Below are 12229 nucleotides of genomic sequence, written 5' to 3'. Positions count from 1 at the left end.
GTTCATAATAGAAACATGCATATTTTATTTTCCTTTGATTTGCTTTTCTCCTCTGTCTAGTTAAAGAATTGAGTTTCTTCTGGTGGTTTTGATGCTATTTCAGGCTTTACAAGCTTTTAATTTATTAGAAGTATGTGAGTGTATTCTGAAAGGAAGAGTAACTACTCAGTGGTATGCCACCTTACTTTAGCAGTAATTTTCAAATATTTCTTTTTTTTTTTCCCTAATGTTGCATATGGGATTTAAAATGTTAATTAAAAGGACATCCTTTGTTACTTTTTACAAGAATAGCCAGTCGTGCACAGGAAGATAAATTAATTGTAATTTGGGTTCTCTACCAGTGCCATATTTAGGAGTCTTCCCTGGAAAAAAAAAAAAATTATTCAAGAGACAAAAGTAGATGAAATTTAGAGTAGAGTCACAAATATTTTCTTAAGAAATATCATATATGAGAAGTGAATTTGAGAACAGGCTGTGATATTTGTTTAGTATTTGAACAGAATCTGTCAGTCTGTTTGTTCAGGCACATGCAGTGATGAGTTACTAAGAAATGCTGGTTCTTCTTTTGTCTTGAACTTTTTTCTTGTCTTCTTAATGCCCATTCTGAACTTCTACAAATGAAAGGAACAACAGGCATGCAGAAAGACCAGGGAGGCTTTCTAAAATGTTTCCGGACACCACACTAAAATAAATTCGTGTATGGCAGTAATGTCAGGAGTTACTCTTCTGTGTGTGATGTAAAAATCAGTGGGTGAGATCAGGACAGTTGTTTTTCTGTCAGGCAAACCTACCTCATGAGCATTGATCCAGGCAGAGAGACTTAGTGTCTCAAACAGCATCCCAACAAGATGCCAGGCAACTTCACATCCTAGAAAATTTAGAAGAAAAGTGTTACTTAAAGAGCTCTCAACATCTGAGAAAGAAGTATATCCAAACGCTTTGGACCCTGCCATGAAATCACTTCTGAATCAAGAGCACTTGAGTGTGCTAGTTCTGTTTTTAAGCTGTATGAAATAGCATTTTCCAGAATGAGCTGGTACTTTGGCATAAAGAGCTACAGCTCGTGGGGAAGTCACTCTGCTGGTTTAGTCTTCCAAACTTGTAGTGGCCAGTTTTAGGAATGTAAGTTTGAAAATGTTGCCTTTATTCTAAATTATTTTTGTTTTAAAATGAGAGGGAGAAGTAAAAAGGTGCATATGTGTATTCCTTATTTTTTCCCATTTATTTGAATCAGTTTTTTAAAATCTGAAATACAAAGAGGTTATACCATAAGGTTCATAATGAAGTTGTCATCAGATTATATTTTAAGTTAAAAAGCTTAAAATCAAAGGAGTAACATTATAATTTAATAGGTACTTACAGCTGGAAAACTGAAGCTCAGACTATTTAAAAATCTACCTTCCACAGCTGTAAGGTAGCCAGGTTGCTCTCTGGCTTCCAGTGGAGGCACTTGTCACTGCTGGGACCTTTGCCCTGCTCCCATCTGTAAAGGCACACGGAGGAAGCTGCTCTGTGCTACTGAATTAAATGATTCTACTATTACACTGCAAGCTCAGTTCCACTTTCTGGCAGAAAAATGGCTATTTATTATTTTTAAAGTGTGCAGAGTATGTAACATCCCAGCCTAGATCATGCCCTGGTTATCAAAGCTGAGGTTCGTCAGCACGTCATGCCTGTGATCCTTGGGTGGTGTGAGAGCACCATGGCATTCATTGTTTATGAGGCTGGTGGTACACAGGGTGCTTTAAATACTGTGATAATTTTGAAATTTGTGTGTGCTGGAAGGCATCTAATTCTGTAGCATGCATATGACCTTTAGCTGGTTGCTTTAATATTCAGCAAACAATTTGAATATCCTGTATAGAAGACCACAAAAACTTAGCCTTTTGTGTTTATTTATTAATTTTTGTGGCTCTCAGAAGAAGGTTTTACAGCATGGTTCTGTTGTGAGTTTTTGGACTCATAACCTACCTGATGAGTGTCAGTCATGTTTGTAGGGGATAGCTGAGACTGTCACTGCCTGTAAGGTCTGGTTTCATGTTTTGAAAGTAGTGGATTTACAAATGCTTTGGCTGCATCCTTCTTCCTGTGTCCGGAAGATGTAAAGATTCCTGCCTGAATTATTTGTGTTGGTGTAGCTGTGTTGGTTCACATGATGGGCAATCATTCTGTGTAACAGCCTCCCTGGAGACAGAGGCATTTCAGGTTCAGTAGTAGCCAACTATAACCCTGGAGCAGCAGGGGAATCTACCTTTGCAGCAGAATAAATAGAGTTTCGATCAGCCTTAGTGAATGAGACCATTGCACTCAGGCTTCTCTTATTAAAATACCTTCATCTACAGCAGATGCAGCAGCGCTGGGAAATTTTAGGGAAAGCAGAAATTCCCTGTCTCCCTGTTGTTGTTTTAAAAGCTTCACCAACACTTGAATTGAGTAGAAAAACTAATTGCTTTTCATTTTAAAACTACAAGCAAATCACAGGGGATCTAATTAAAATTCCAGTGTCTGAAAGGAAATATGCCATATACATCTGAAAAAGTAGTTGCTCAAAAATTAGTAGTATCTCTGTACCACAAAGTGCAGGTTCAGAAGAGTTTGAACACCCACATACTTAATTTTGAAATTTAAAAACTGTCATTACCCAATTTGCTCAGTTATTCTGAAATTCCATTTTGAGCATACTCCAGAAAATTCAAAGATTGATGAAGATATAAAAAGGCAATGACAGTTCACTGCTTGTTTATAACAACATCTGGCAATGAGGTTTTTGTTCAAGACTATCATCTTGACGCAGCAGTGTTCATTGTCAGTAAAACTTGAAAAATGAGAAGGCAAAGACCAAGGTTTCCACCAAAGCTGGCAGCCTTCCTTGCTTTGTTAGATCATCTGCATAACCATGGAAAGGCTTCACTCCTGCTGCATCCTAAAATGCTCCTTCAGCTTTCTGCTAGCAAGTGATTGGTGACCCTCACCCTGAGGTGTGTGCTGCTGCCAGGACATGTGTGTTCATGCAGGACTCGGTTCTTCACTTTGGTGACTTCTTCAACCTCCTTGGAAGCTTGCAGTGCCTCCTAGATTGGGACTGTCAGACCTCTCCATCCTTCTTGTGATTCAAAAGTAGCAACATGGTTCTGGTTTTCCACTGTGCCTGTAAGAATTAAAATGAGTACAAGCTCAATGAATGAAACACCAAAGTTATTTAACTATAGATTCCTGATCACTCTCTTCCCTCTGCACTTGGGATATACTGGGAATGGATTAAACAGTGTCCAGTTTTGGATGAAGACTTGCATTGTTTTGTATTAAACTGTGAACTTGTTGTTAGTCTTTACTAACAATACAAAAGAAAATCAAGGCAAAGGAAAACAAACCTGTTGCTCAAACTCTTTGTTTTTAATTTAGTTTGCTCTTGATGAAGCAGATTGTGGAGTGGTCTGGAATTCACTTACCTCTCCAGTTCTCTCATCACCCCATGACACATGTTACATCAGCCTGGGGCTGGTTTAATCTCAACCAGCTGCTGTTATTCCCTCGTAGACTTGCAGACCAGATGGAGTTTGCTGGCCTGTGCAGCACTGTGGCCATCTCACAGCCCAGGAGGGATCAGCCTGTTCCCCCTCTCCTCCTCCTCCCTCCCTGCCCTGACACGTGTGCCAGGTGTGCACACCTTGCTGCAGAGATGCTGCTGCAGACTTTTGTGACCCATTTGTAAGGCTGGGGAATTTGTAAGTGTGAGGGAATGTTGCCTTTAACTGTGCACCATGCCTATATTCTGCTCCTACTCAGTGGAACAGCAAAGGTGCGTGGATAACTTGGACTGAAATTAATGTGTCTTAATTATAAACTTAATTATAAGCTTCAGTAGTTGCTGGATGGGACTGTAACCTCAAAATCACTGCTGCCCTGAGGGCAAAGCTGGGCAACTTGAGCTTCTGGAACAGAGACAAGTGCTTTGCAGGTGATTCATATTTGAGGCTTGACTTTTCAACATGGCTTTTAAAATAAAACCATTTTATATGGGATCTAAATTTAAAACCATTTCTGATGTACCTTGCAGTGTATTGCTTTTCCAGAATCTGTTTCATTTTCCTGGTCTTATTTTAGTGCTATATTGTTGTCTTTGCACAAAGAAATTGCTGCTGACACACGTTTACTATGATAGTTTCTCTTCTGTGCCCATATTAATGATTGGACAGAGCAAACCACTTCATGCCCAATAGAAAGCACACTGATGGAAAGCTTCTAAATTCATCCATAACTTTCAAATAGTTTTGTAGCTAGTTTGTAAATGATCCTGGCTTTCAGAAGGGCTTTCTGTGTGATGCTTGCTTTTTACTTTGAAATAAAATACATTACAATAAACCACTCACCATGCTTACACACCATATTACAAAACCCAGAGGAAAAAACCACTTGTGCCAAAATTTAAGTGTTTTTATTTCTTTTCTGTATAGTTTTGCTGGTACTTTCATTTTCATGGTAAAGTACTATTTCAGGAAAGTGGTAGTTAGTGTGACTGCTTATAGATTTTAGCCCAATCATCTTTCATATACATAGTCCATTTATTATCATGTGCAGTTTTCATGGTATATCCTTTGTTTTTTCTCAGTGAATTTTACATTCAACCTTCACATACATTGGGAAGAAATGTTTCCTTACTCTTTATTATTCCTGAAACTACCATCAGCGTCACTTCTAGCTCAGGTTTTTCATTGACAAGTGTTAGGAAAAGCTTGTAGATAGAAATTACTGCAAAATATTGAAAGACTTCTATTATCTATGGGTGGTACATTACTTACCTGAAGGTGGGAAATTAAACATACCCTTTGAAATATTTTAAAAGGAGTATAAATACTGGTACACCTGTGTCAGAACACCTCTTTAGCAAACTAATGCTCAAAACTCAAAGACTCAAAAGCTCCATATTTCCAGTTATTTGTGACTGCAGCGTGCAGTTCAAAATGTGTCAGAACACTGAAAACTTACTCCATTTGTTGCAAGTGTGAACAAAATGGTTTTGAACTGTTAATTTTTGCTTTCTTTAACAGGTAGCAGCCCCTTGGACAGTCCCAGGAACTTCTCTCCAAATGCACCTGCTCATTTTTCCTTTGTTCCTGCCCGAAGGTAAGGCAAGATCTATTCTCTTTGGCAAGCAAATACTCTATACACTTTATTTACAAATGGCCTATGGGTTAGAATATTTTTTGATTGTGCTTTACTTTCTATGATGTCTCCAATTTAATTTTATTTTATTCCTTATGGATTACATCTTGGCAGCATCAGAATGTATTAGGTGCTTTTCAGACCTAGAAAAAGAGAAAGTATATTAAGCAGTTAATGCTACCTAGGGAAGAGGTAATGTTCTTCCAGAAGAATGACATGTAGGGTATGTGATATGACACATAATTTAGTCAAAGTGACATTAAAGCCAGTCATGGTTAGGGTAATTGTAACTTAGTAGTCCTAGATGTTGCTCTCACTGAGGTGTATTGAAAATGCACTGATCTTTGCTATGTCTGCACAAAGATATAAACATACCTTAAATTAGGTGTGCACAACTCTGTCTTCATTCCCTGCCTTCTCACTGGAGTGACTCCTGAGTTTTCTCTGCTGTCTTGGGCACTGGTGTCAAGAGAACATTACTGCTCAATGAGGAAAATAGCTGATAATTGAAAGTGCAAGAATCTACAAGAACCTCTGTGGGAGCAGCACTGAGAGACCCGAATGTCAGGCTGTCATCTGTCCTGCAGCAAGTGCTGGACAGGTGCTGGTCATGGGGTGTCTCAAACTGCTGGAAAGAAATCTGATAGCACAGTGGTGGATTTAGTGTAAGGAACAGGAAAGAAAGAATAGAGACAGCTGGGAAAAGCAGAAAAATGGTGATTTCAATATTGAATCCCAGCAGGTAGACAGAAATGGATAATGGTACAGAAAGTTAAATTTTGTGAGAAAGAAGGAACAGGGAAATTAGAGAGCTCCCAAGCAGGGTTTGTGCATAGGTGCATTATTAGATTCAAGTGTGAGGAAGGTGTTTTGGATTTGTTAAACTCTGCCTTAGCTGAAAAAAACCCCATCAGTGTTAAAATGATCTGAGAATGGGAAATGTGTGATCATCCTGAGAGGAAGTAAGTTTTCTGAGAAAGACAGATTTAGCTTGAGGACTAGTTAGAAAAAATGCTAAGTCTCAAAACTTCAAAGAAGAATAAAGAGCTAGGATTTGATGGAATAAGGTACACTCTTTATCTGAATGGCAGGAAAATCCTGGAGCATTTCTCCATTGAGGTGATTTTCTAGAAGATGTGGTGTCCTTGAATTCTGTTTGAAGCAGACTTTGCTTTTTTGGTCTTATGTAAGAAAATACTTTTTAATAGCACATGAAATGTGAGAGACTGGATATGTATTTTTCTGTTGCCTCAGAGGGAAAATCAGTGCTTCACCTGCTGTTAAACAATTCAAATGGACTCATCCCCATTTGTTTTTTAAGCCTGATCTGGGTGTATTCAATAAGCTCTGTTGAAATCAACTGAACTTTTACAAGTTTTCACAGTATCTGAAGTATCTCACAGGAGTTCTGGATCCTGGAAAACAGTAGAAAAGTTGCAGTAGAAAATTGCAGCAGAAATAGAAGTTATTGTCAAAGCTTAAAGTAATTTTTCAACATCATGTTTCAACTCGATCCTTCAATATGGCTTTCTAAAAGTTCAGACAGCAAATAAATTTTTAATAATAAAACTCTGAAGAGTGCCCTTTCATACTTTTCTACTTTTGAAATCTGATTTTTAAAGAAATAGGTGAATAAAGGTTAAGCCTATGCTATTGAGTACAGTGGTTCATTTTATAGTATCCATACTTTTTCTGCCAGGGAAAAGAACACTTAAGCACTGCTTGTTTTAGAAACCTGTTTCTATTTTCTGCTTGCATTACAGCCTGAATAGCTATGCCAGCAGTAATAACAGATAGATACTAAATTACCCCATACTGGTATCAGAATAACTTCTATATGATGGAATTAGGGAATTATAAGTGTGGTGCCAGAAGAACGGATATTTCACAGTACCCTTTCCATTGACATTGTGTGGGGCTTAAGAGATGGCCCTGGACTGATTTCCTGCCATTTCCATCACAGGAATTACTTGTTGCTGATTTTCTGCCTTTTATTAATAGTGTAATTTCTTCATTTATTATCCAGTTTGGACATAATTTGTGATTTCCATTCTTTCATTATAGTCCTTTGATGAGTTCTTTCTTGAGATGGAAGAGGAAACTTGTTTGGAAAGCTTGTGTTATTGAAAAATCACTACAATTTACTGCAAGACTGTCCTTAGTCTGACTTGTGATGAACCATAAATCCCTTGTTAGATACCCTTTCAATAATTGTGTCATAGCCACAACATGGGCAGGAATCCTCCTGTTGGAATAAGGAAATGTATGGTTTATTCTGCTCATACTCACTAAAAGTGATCCTGGAGGAATACCAGTAACAGAAGATGAAGGGTTTTTTTTCCAGAAATCATATGCATTATTTACTTTTTCCTCTCTCATAATTATTGTACAATTTTTTCCACACAGCCATGGACACAGAGCAGACAGGTAATGTGTATCCCATTGCTGCTGTTTGTGTGTGTGTGTGTGTGTGAACTGTGCTTCTGTGCAGCTGAGCACTGTCCCTAACAAGTTCATGCTGTAACAACCCCATTTAGGCATTCAGCTTCTAGTTTTTGTAATAGGAACAGAAAATCTTTACATTTGGGCTTAAAATGATAAACAGGTAGAGCTCTGGAGAAGATGTGTTGTTTTTCTAACTCCTTGTTTGAAACTGATCTGCTTATTCATGAAATGGCATTTAGCTGCCATAAAAACACCTCCACAATTAACTAATTAAAATGTCTTTTTAGAGGCAAAATTTTTTTGCATGTCTTTGTTGGGCTAACAAAGCATATATAATAAACAAAAAACCTGAAGATTTCATTCCAGGTGTCTTATCCTGAAGTAATATTGCATGTTGTCTCTCAAAAAATATGTGTATTAATAAAGCACTGAAGCATTTTGAAATGCTTTGCATAAATGCAGGAGGAATTTACTTTAGGAGTATTTTCCCCTTCCTTGATTTGGAAGATTTTCACTCCTGTCCCACTTCTTTCTGCTAGAGTAGAGCTGATATATTTGTCCTGACTCCTTAGCACATTGCTTGCCTGGATTGCATCAGCAGTAAACAGCCTAAGCATGAAGGGGTGTGCTGGAATTTTCTAATTTAACTTAAAAGAAAAACAAAAATTTCAAAATGAAAATACTGAAATTATTTCAATACACCATTTTGGTGATTCAGTTAAAGAAACAAGCAAACAAATCCCAAGCTTTTCTTTTGCAAGAAATGAGTAACTTGTGCAGCAAGCAACAGAGTGTTTTGCTCTAGGACTGAGGATCCAAAGTGAAGTTGAATCATTGACCTAAATATTTCCCCAGTGCCCCTGTATGTTACAAGAAACTCAATGAAGATTGTTGAAGCTTGGTGTTCAATCCCTTACCACAGCATGCAACAACTTTGTAATGAGGATAGTTGTTGTTTTTCAGGCTTAAGAAAGGAATTCCATTTCACTTGCAATTATTTTGAGATTGTTCTTTTACATTTAATTGTCTTGCCAGAGAAAACATCACCTGTGGCTAAATGGGGTTTAGCTGTAACATAGGCATGCAATAAAAATCTGCATTACAGACTTATTATTTTTTTTAATGCATGAAGCATGAGTCTTTTTAAAACTCTGTTGACATAATATTCTTTCAGTGATGTGGAACAGTGAGTTTATTTCCCTGTCATTCTAAGATAGATGGCAGAGTGGTGTGTATCAGTGCCTGAAAATAAAAGGAAATAGAGCTGGAAAAACCCTAAACAGAAGTTTTTATCTTGGTGGTCACTGAACCTTTTTCTGGAGATGAGGCTTCATGGGTATGGATAATGGGATGAGAAATATTACTGTGAAGATAACGGTCGAGTTTTTATAATCACTAGTTCAGACCTGTACCAAATATCCTATTTTATAAAGCACTTGCATAAATGCACTGTATCTGTGTGTACCAAAACCCCCATATCTCTCCAAAGGGAGTTAGAGTTGTTCTAATTCAGCTTCATGTTATGACCAGTCACTGATAATCTGCTGCAAGAAAAAAACCAAACAAAGGGAAGCTGATGTGAGGAAGAGATTTTTGACATGGTTGACCATTTTAAGTACCCAAAATATGGGAAAATAGATCAGAAACAGAAAAGGTGCTGTGAGGCAGAGCTGAATGTAGTTCAGTTTCCATCCTCAGAGGCTGAGTTTAGGGGAAGAAGAGGGTTTCAGGGAGGGCAGCACTGATTCTTCTCAAAGCTTTTGTGTAGTTCCTCAATTCCCCAGTTTTGACACTGGCAAAACAAGACCTTTCTGCAGTATCTCCACAATGTTTTGGATGTTTTCCCTGAGGGACATGTTTATTTATTATAATAGAGAAATAAATACTAATGTTATATTGACTGAAGGAGAAAGGACCCTAGGTGAGATTTCTGTTATTTATGTATGTGTTTGGGGTGGTCCCCTTGGCTCTGTTCCTATCTGCTGTTGTGGGTTTAATTTTCCAGCCGTGCCAGACAATATGCTGGGCAGAATGCCCTCTGAGTAGGTAAACAGATTAATCTGCTCTCAGTTGATTCTTGATCTAATGTGATTTTTTTCTTTCCTCAGTCTGAATCTTCATTTGGCAGACAATGAGCTGCATAAGTTAAGCACGAGTGTCTTTTTCAAGGAGGTTTGCAAGGAGCTGTTTTTATGTGTCTGTTTTAGGAGCTCCAATTTTGTACAAGTACAAAGCACCTACTTAATGCAGAATTCTGGAGCCCCTTTGTTTTAGCTTTTCCGAGGCCACCTAGGTTTGTTTTTAAAACTTACTCTAATTGCTTTTCCACAAGTGTGATTCTAAATAGGATACCTGATTTATCTGAATAACTCAAGAGATTAATAAAAGCGTGAGGTTAGGAGATACAGAGGAGAAAATTGCTTATTTCTCTCAAGAATTAGCCATGCTATGTTCCTGAGTGTGCTTTCCTTCACATCTTTTCCCCAGAACTGATGGACGCCGCTGGTCCTTGGCCTCCCTTCCCTCATCTGGATATGGAACAAACACTCCCAGTTCAACAGTTTCAGTAAGTGACACAGACTTTTCCAAGCAATTCAGTTTGCACAAATACACCCTAACAAATCAGCTTTTGAATCTCTACTAAAATACTGGATCTTTCGTCATTGTTTTGCTAACATTATTTAATATACTAATTATTTTAAAAATTATTTTAATTATTGGTTCTGCTGCTTTTTTCCTCCATTTCCCAGCTCCTATCATCTTGCACTTTGCCTTCAGCATTGGTGAAATCCCAGTGCAGCACTTGGCTCAAGTGATCATTTGAGAGGCACGAAGTCTCCAAAGTGGCAGGACTCAGAGATAGTGCACAAATACCTTCCAGCCATCAGCCTTTTGTAACTGGGAAATGAAATTCTTGTCTGCTTTCAAGTACTTAGTCTGAAAACCTCTGCTACCAGGCTAGCAGAAAGAAAAACTGATAAGCCACATCTGTTATTCAATTCCAATAATTTGAACTTCCTAATGAAGCTTTTCAGTTCTTACACCCATCATTAGAAAGGCTGGCTGCAGTTTGCTCGAGTTCTGTCAGCAATACCACTAAGCTGGCAGCACCATGTTAACCCTTGTAGCTCTGACATGCTTCCTAAAATGAACCTTACTCTTTAGTTTAAATCAGCTAGGCATTGTGCTTACTCACATGAGAACCTTGCAAAGACAAACATAGAAACATTGGAGCTATGAAGTACAGAATTAGTGTAACATGCTTTTGTATGTGCCTTATGGTGTCTTCAGGTGTGTGGTAACAAATCACTGCCTCTTTCCATAATACTGATCATTTGGTTTTGTATTAATTACTTAGAGTACATTCCCAATAATTGTAACACCTTCATTAATTAGGACTCAGTACTACATGTTGTGCAAACCTTACACTGTATCATTGTTTTCCTTGTGAACTGTTCTAAGTTCATCCATAAACTTCCTTGTGCCTCTCAAAACACAAATTTCTGAGTTTTTTTGGAGGTGAATGTTAAATTCAGTCTACAGGGAAAAAGAAGAAATTGGGGTCAAAAGTTCCCTTTTAGTATAAATCGATATGATTAAAATTTGATTCTGCAATGTTAATCTTATCTCTGTAACTTCATTTGGTGAGACACATTCTTGCAAACCCTAGTTCACACAACTTCTACCATTTGTTATATTTTGAACTTCAAGACAGTTTTCTTGTTGAGTGCTTTTTGTCTCCTTAGAAGGCAGGTGACTTGATTTCAATGTGCATGCAGATATATGGGCAGGAGCACAGAAAAATGTACATGAAAAAGATGTCCCTGGTTTCACTGCCACACATTATTATACATTCAAGCACTTGAGAGCAGCTGATAAAAAGGGGCTCTGTTTTGGCCTTTGTAGACTTAGGTTAAATCTTTATGGGCATAATCCATGTTTAAATCCTCTTCTGGGAGCAAGCTATGGGAGCATGGAGCAAATACAGTTACTTTCCATATGGATGACATCCAAATAGCTTGGTCATTGGTAGTCACTGTGACAGCTTCCAGCTTCCTTGTGAAGATGACACTTTAGGGAGCTAAACTGTAGTTTTTCAAGAGTTTGTAGTTTGATTAGACTTAAGGTGGATGCCCATGGAGGAAGAAGAAATAACAACACCAAAAATCTGTTGGAAGTATCAGTTCTTGCTTTGAAATTGGAATGTCAAGGCTACTGTTAGAAAGTTCTCAGCTTTCTGGCATGAGAAATAAAGCATTTTTGTTTCCTGTCATGTTCCCAGAAATAGATAAATCATTTTGACTGATGTTTTCCGATGGAAAAAAACCCAAACAATCCAACAAATCTGAGATAGACATGTTACATAGAAAGCATCAAGTTCAAATGGTAATTTTTCAAAGTGTAAGTAACAGGGAAGTGTAATGAGAAGCATAAAGTGATGGTTGTAGTTAGACCTGAATTCAGCTTCATGCAGGAAATAGTTTGAAACATGTAATTCTGAAACTTTTTTTTTTTTTTCCTAAGTGACTAAATTTCTCGTCTATAGTCCTTTTGCTGGTTCAGTAGTAGAAAGACATTGAAATGGGCTGTTTAGTAAGTAGCGATGCAATTGTTGGAGCTA

General features: G+C 37.8%; 1 protein-coding gene across 6 annotated transcripts in view; it reads left to right on the top strand.

Annotated features, from left to right (window-relative positions):
* Positions 1–12229, top strand: part of MAST2 (microtubule associated serine/threonine kinase 2) — a 228416-nt gene that overhangs the window by 163979 nt on the left and 52208 nt on the right. For all 6 annotated transcript variants that reach the window (XM_033067135.1, XM_033067136.2, XM_042779559.1 and 3 more), the window contains 3 exons: positions 5049–5124; positions 7570–7590; positions 10096–10174. In XM_033067135.1, coding sequence (XP_032923026.1) covers positions 5049–5124; positions 7570–7590; positions 10096–10174 — 176 coding nt within the window. The remainder of the gene's footprint in view (positions 1–5048; positions 5125–7569; positions 7591–10095; positions 10175–12229) is intronic.

The sequence above is a fragment of the Catharus ustulatus genome, chromosome 9 (genome assembly GCF_009819885.2).
Source record: "Catharus ustulatus isolate bCatUst1 chromosome 9, bCatUst1.pri.v2, whole genome shotgun sequence".
NCBI lineage: Eukaryota > Metazoa > Chordata > Aves > Passeriformes > Turdidae > Catharus > Catharus ustulatus.
This window is presented reverse-complemented; position numbering and strand designations above follow the sequence as displayed.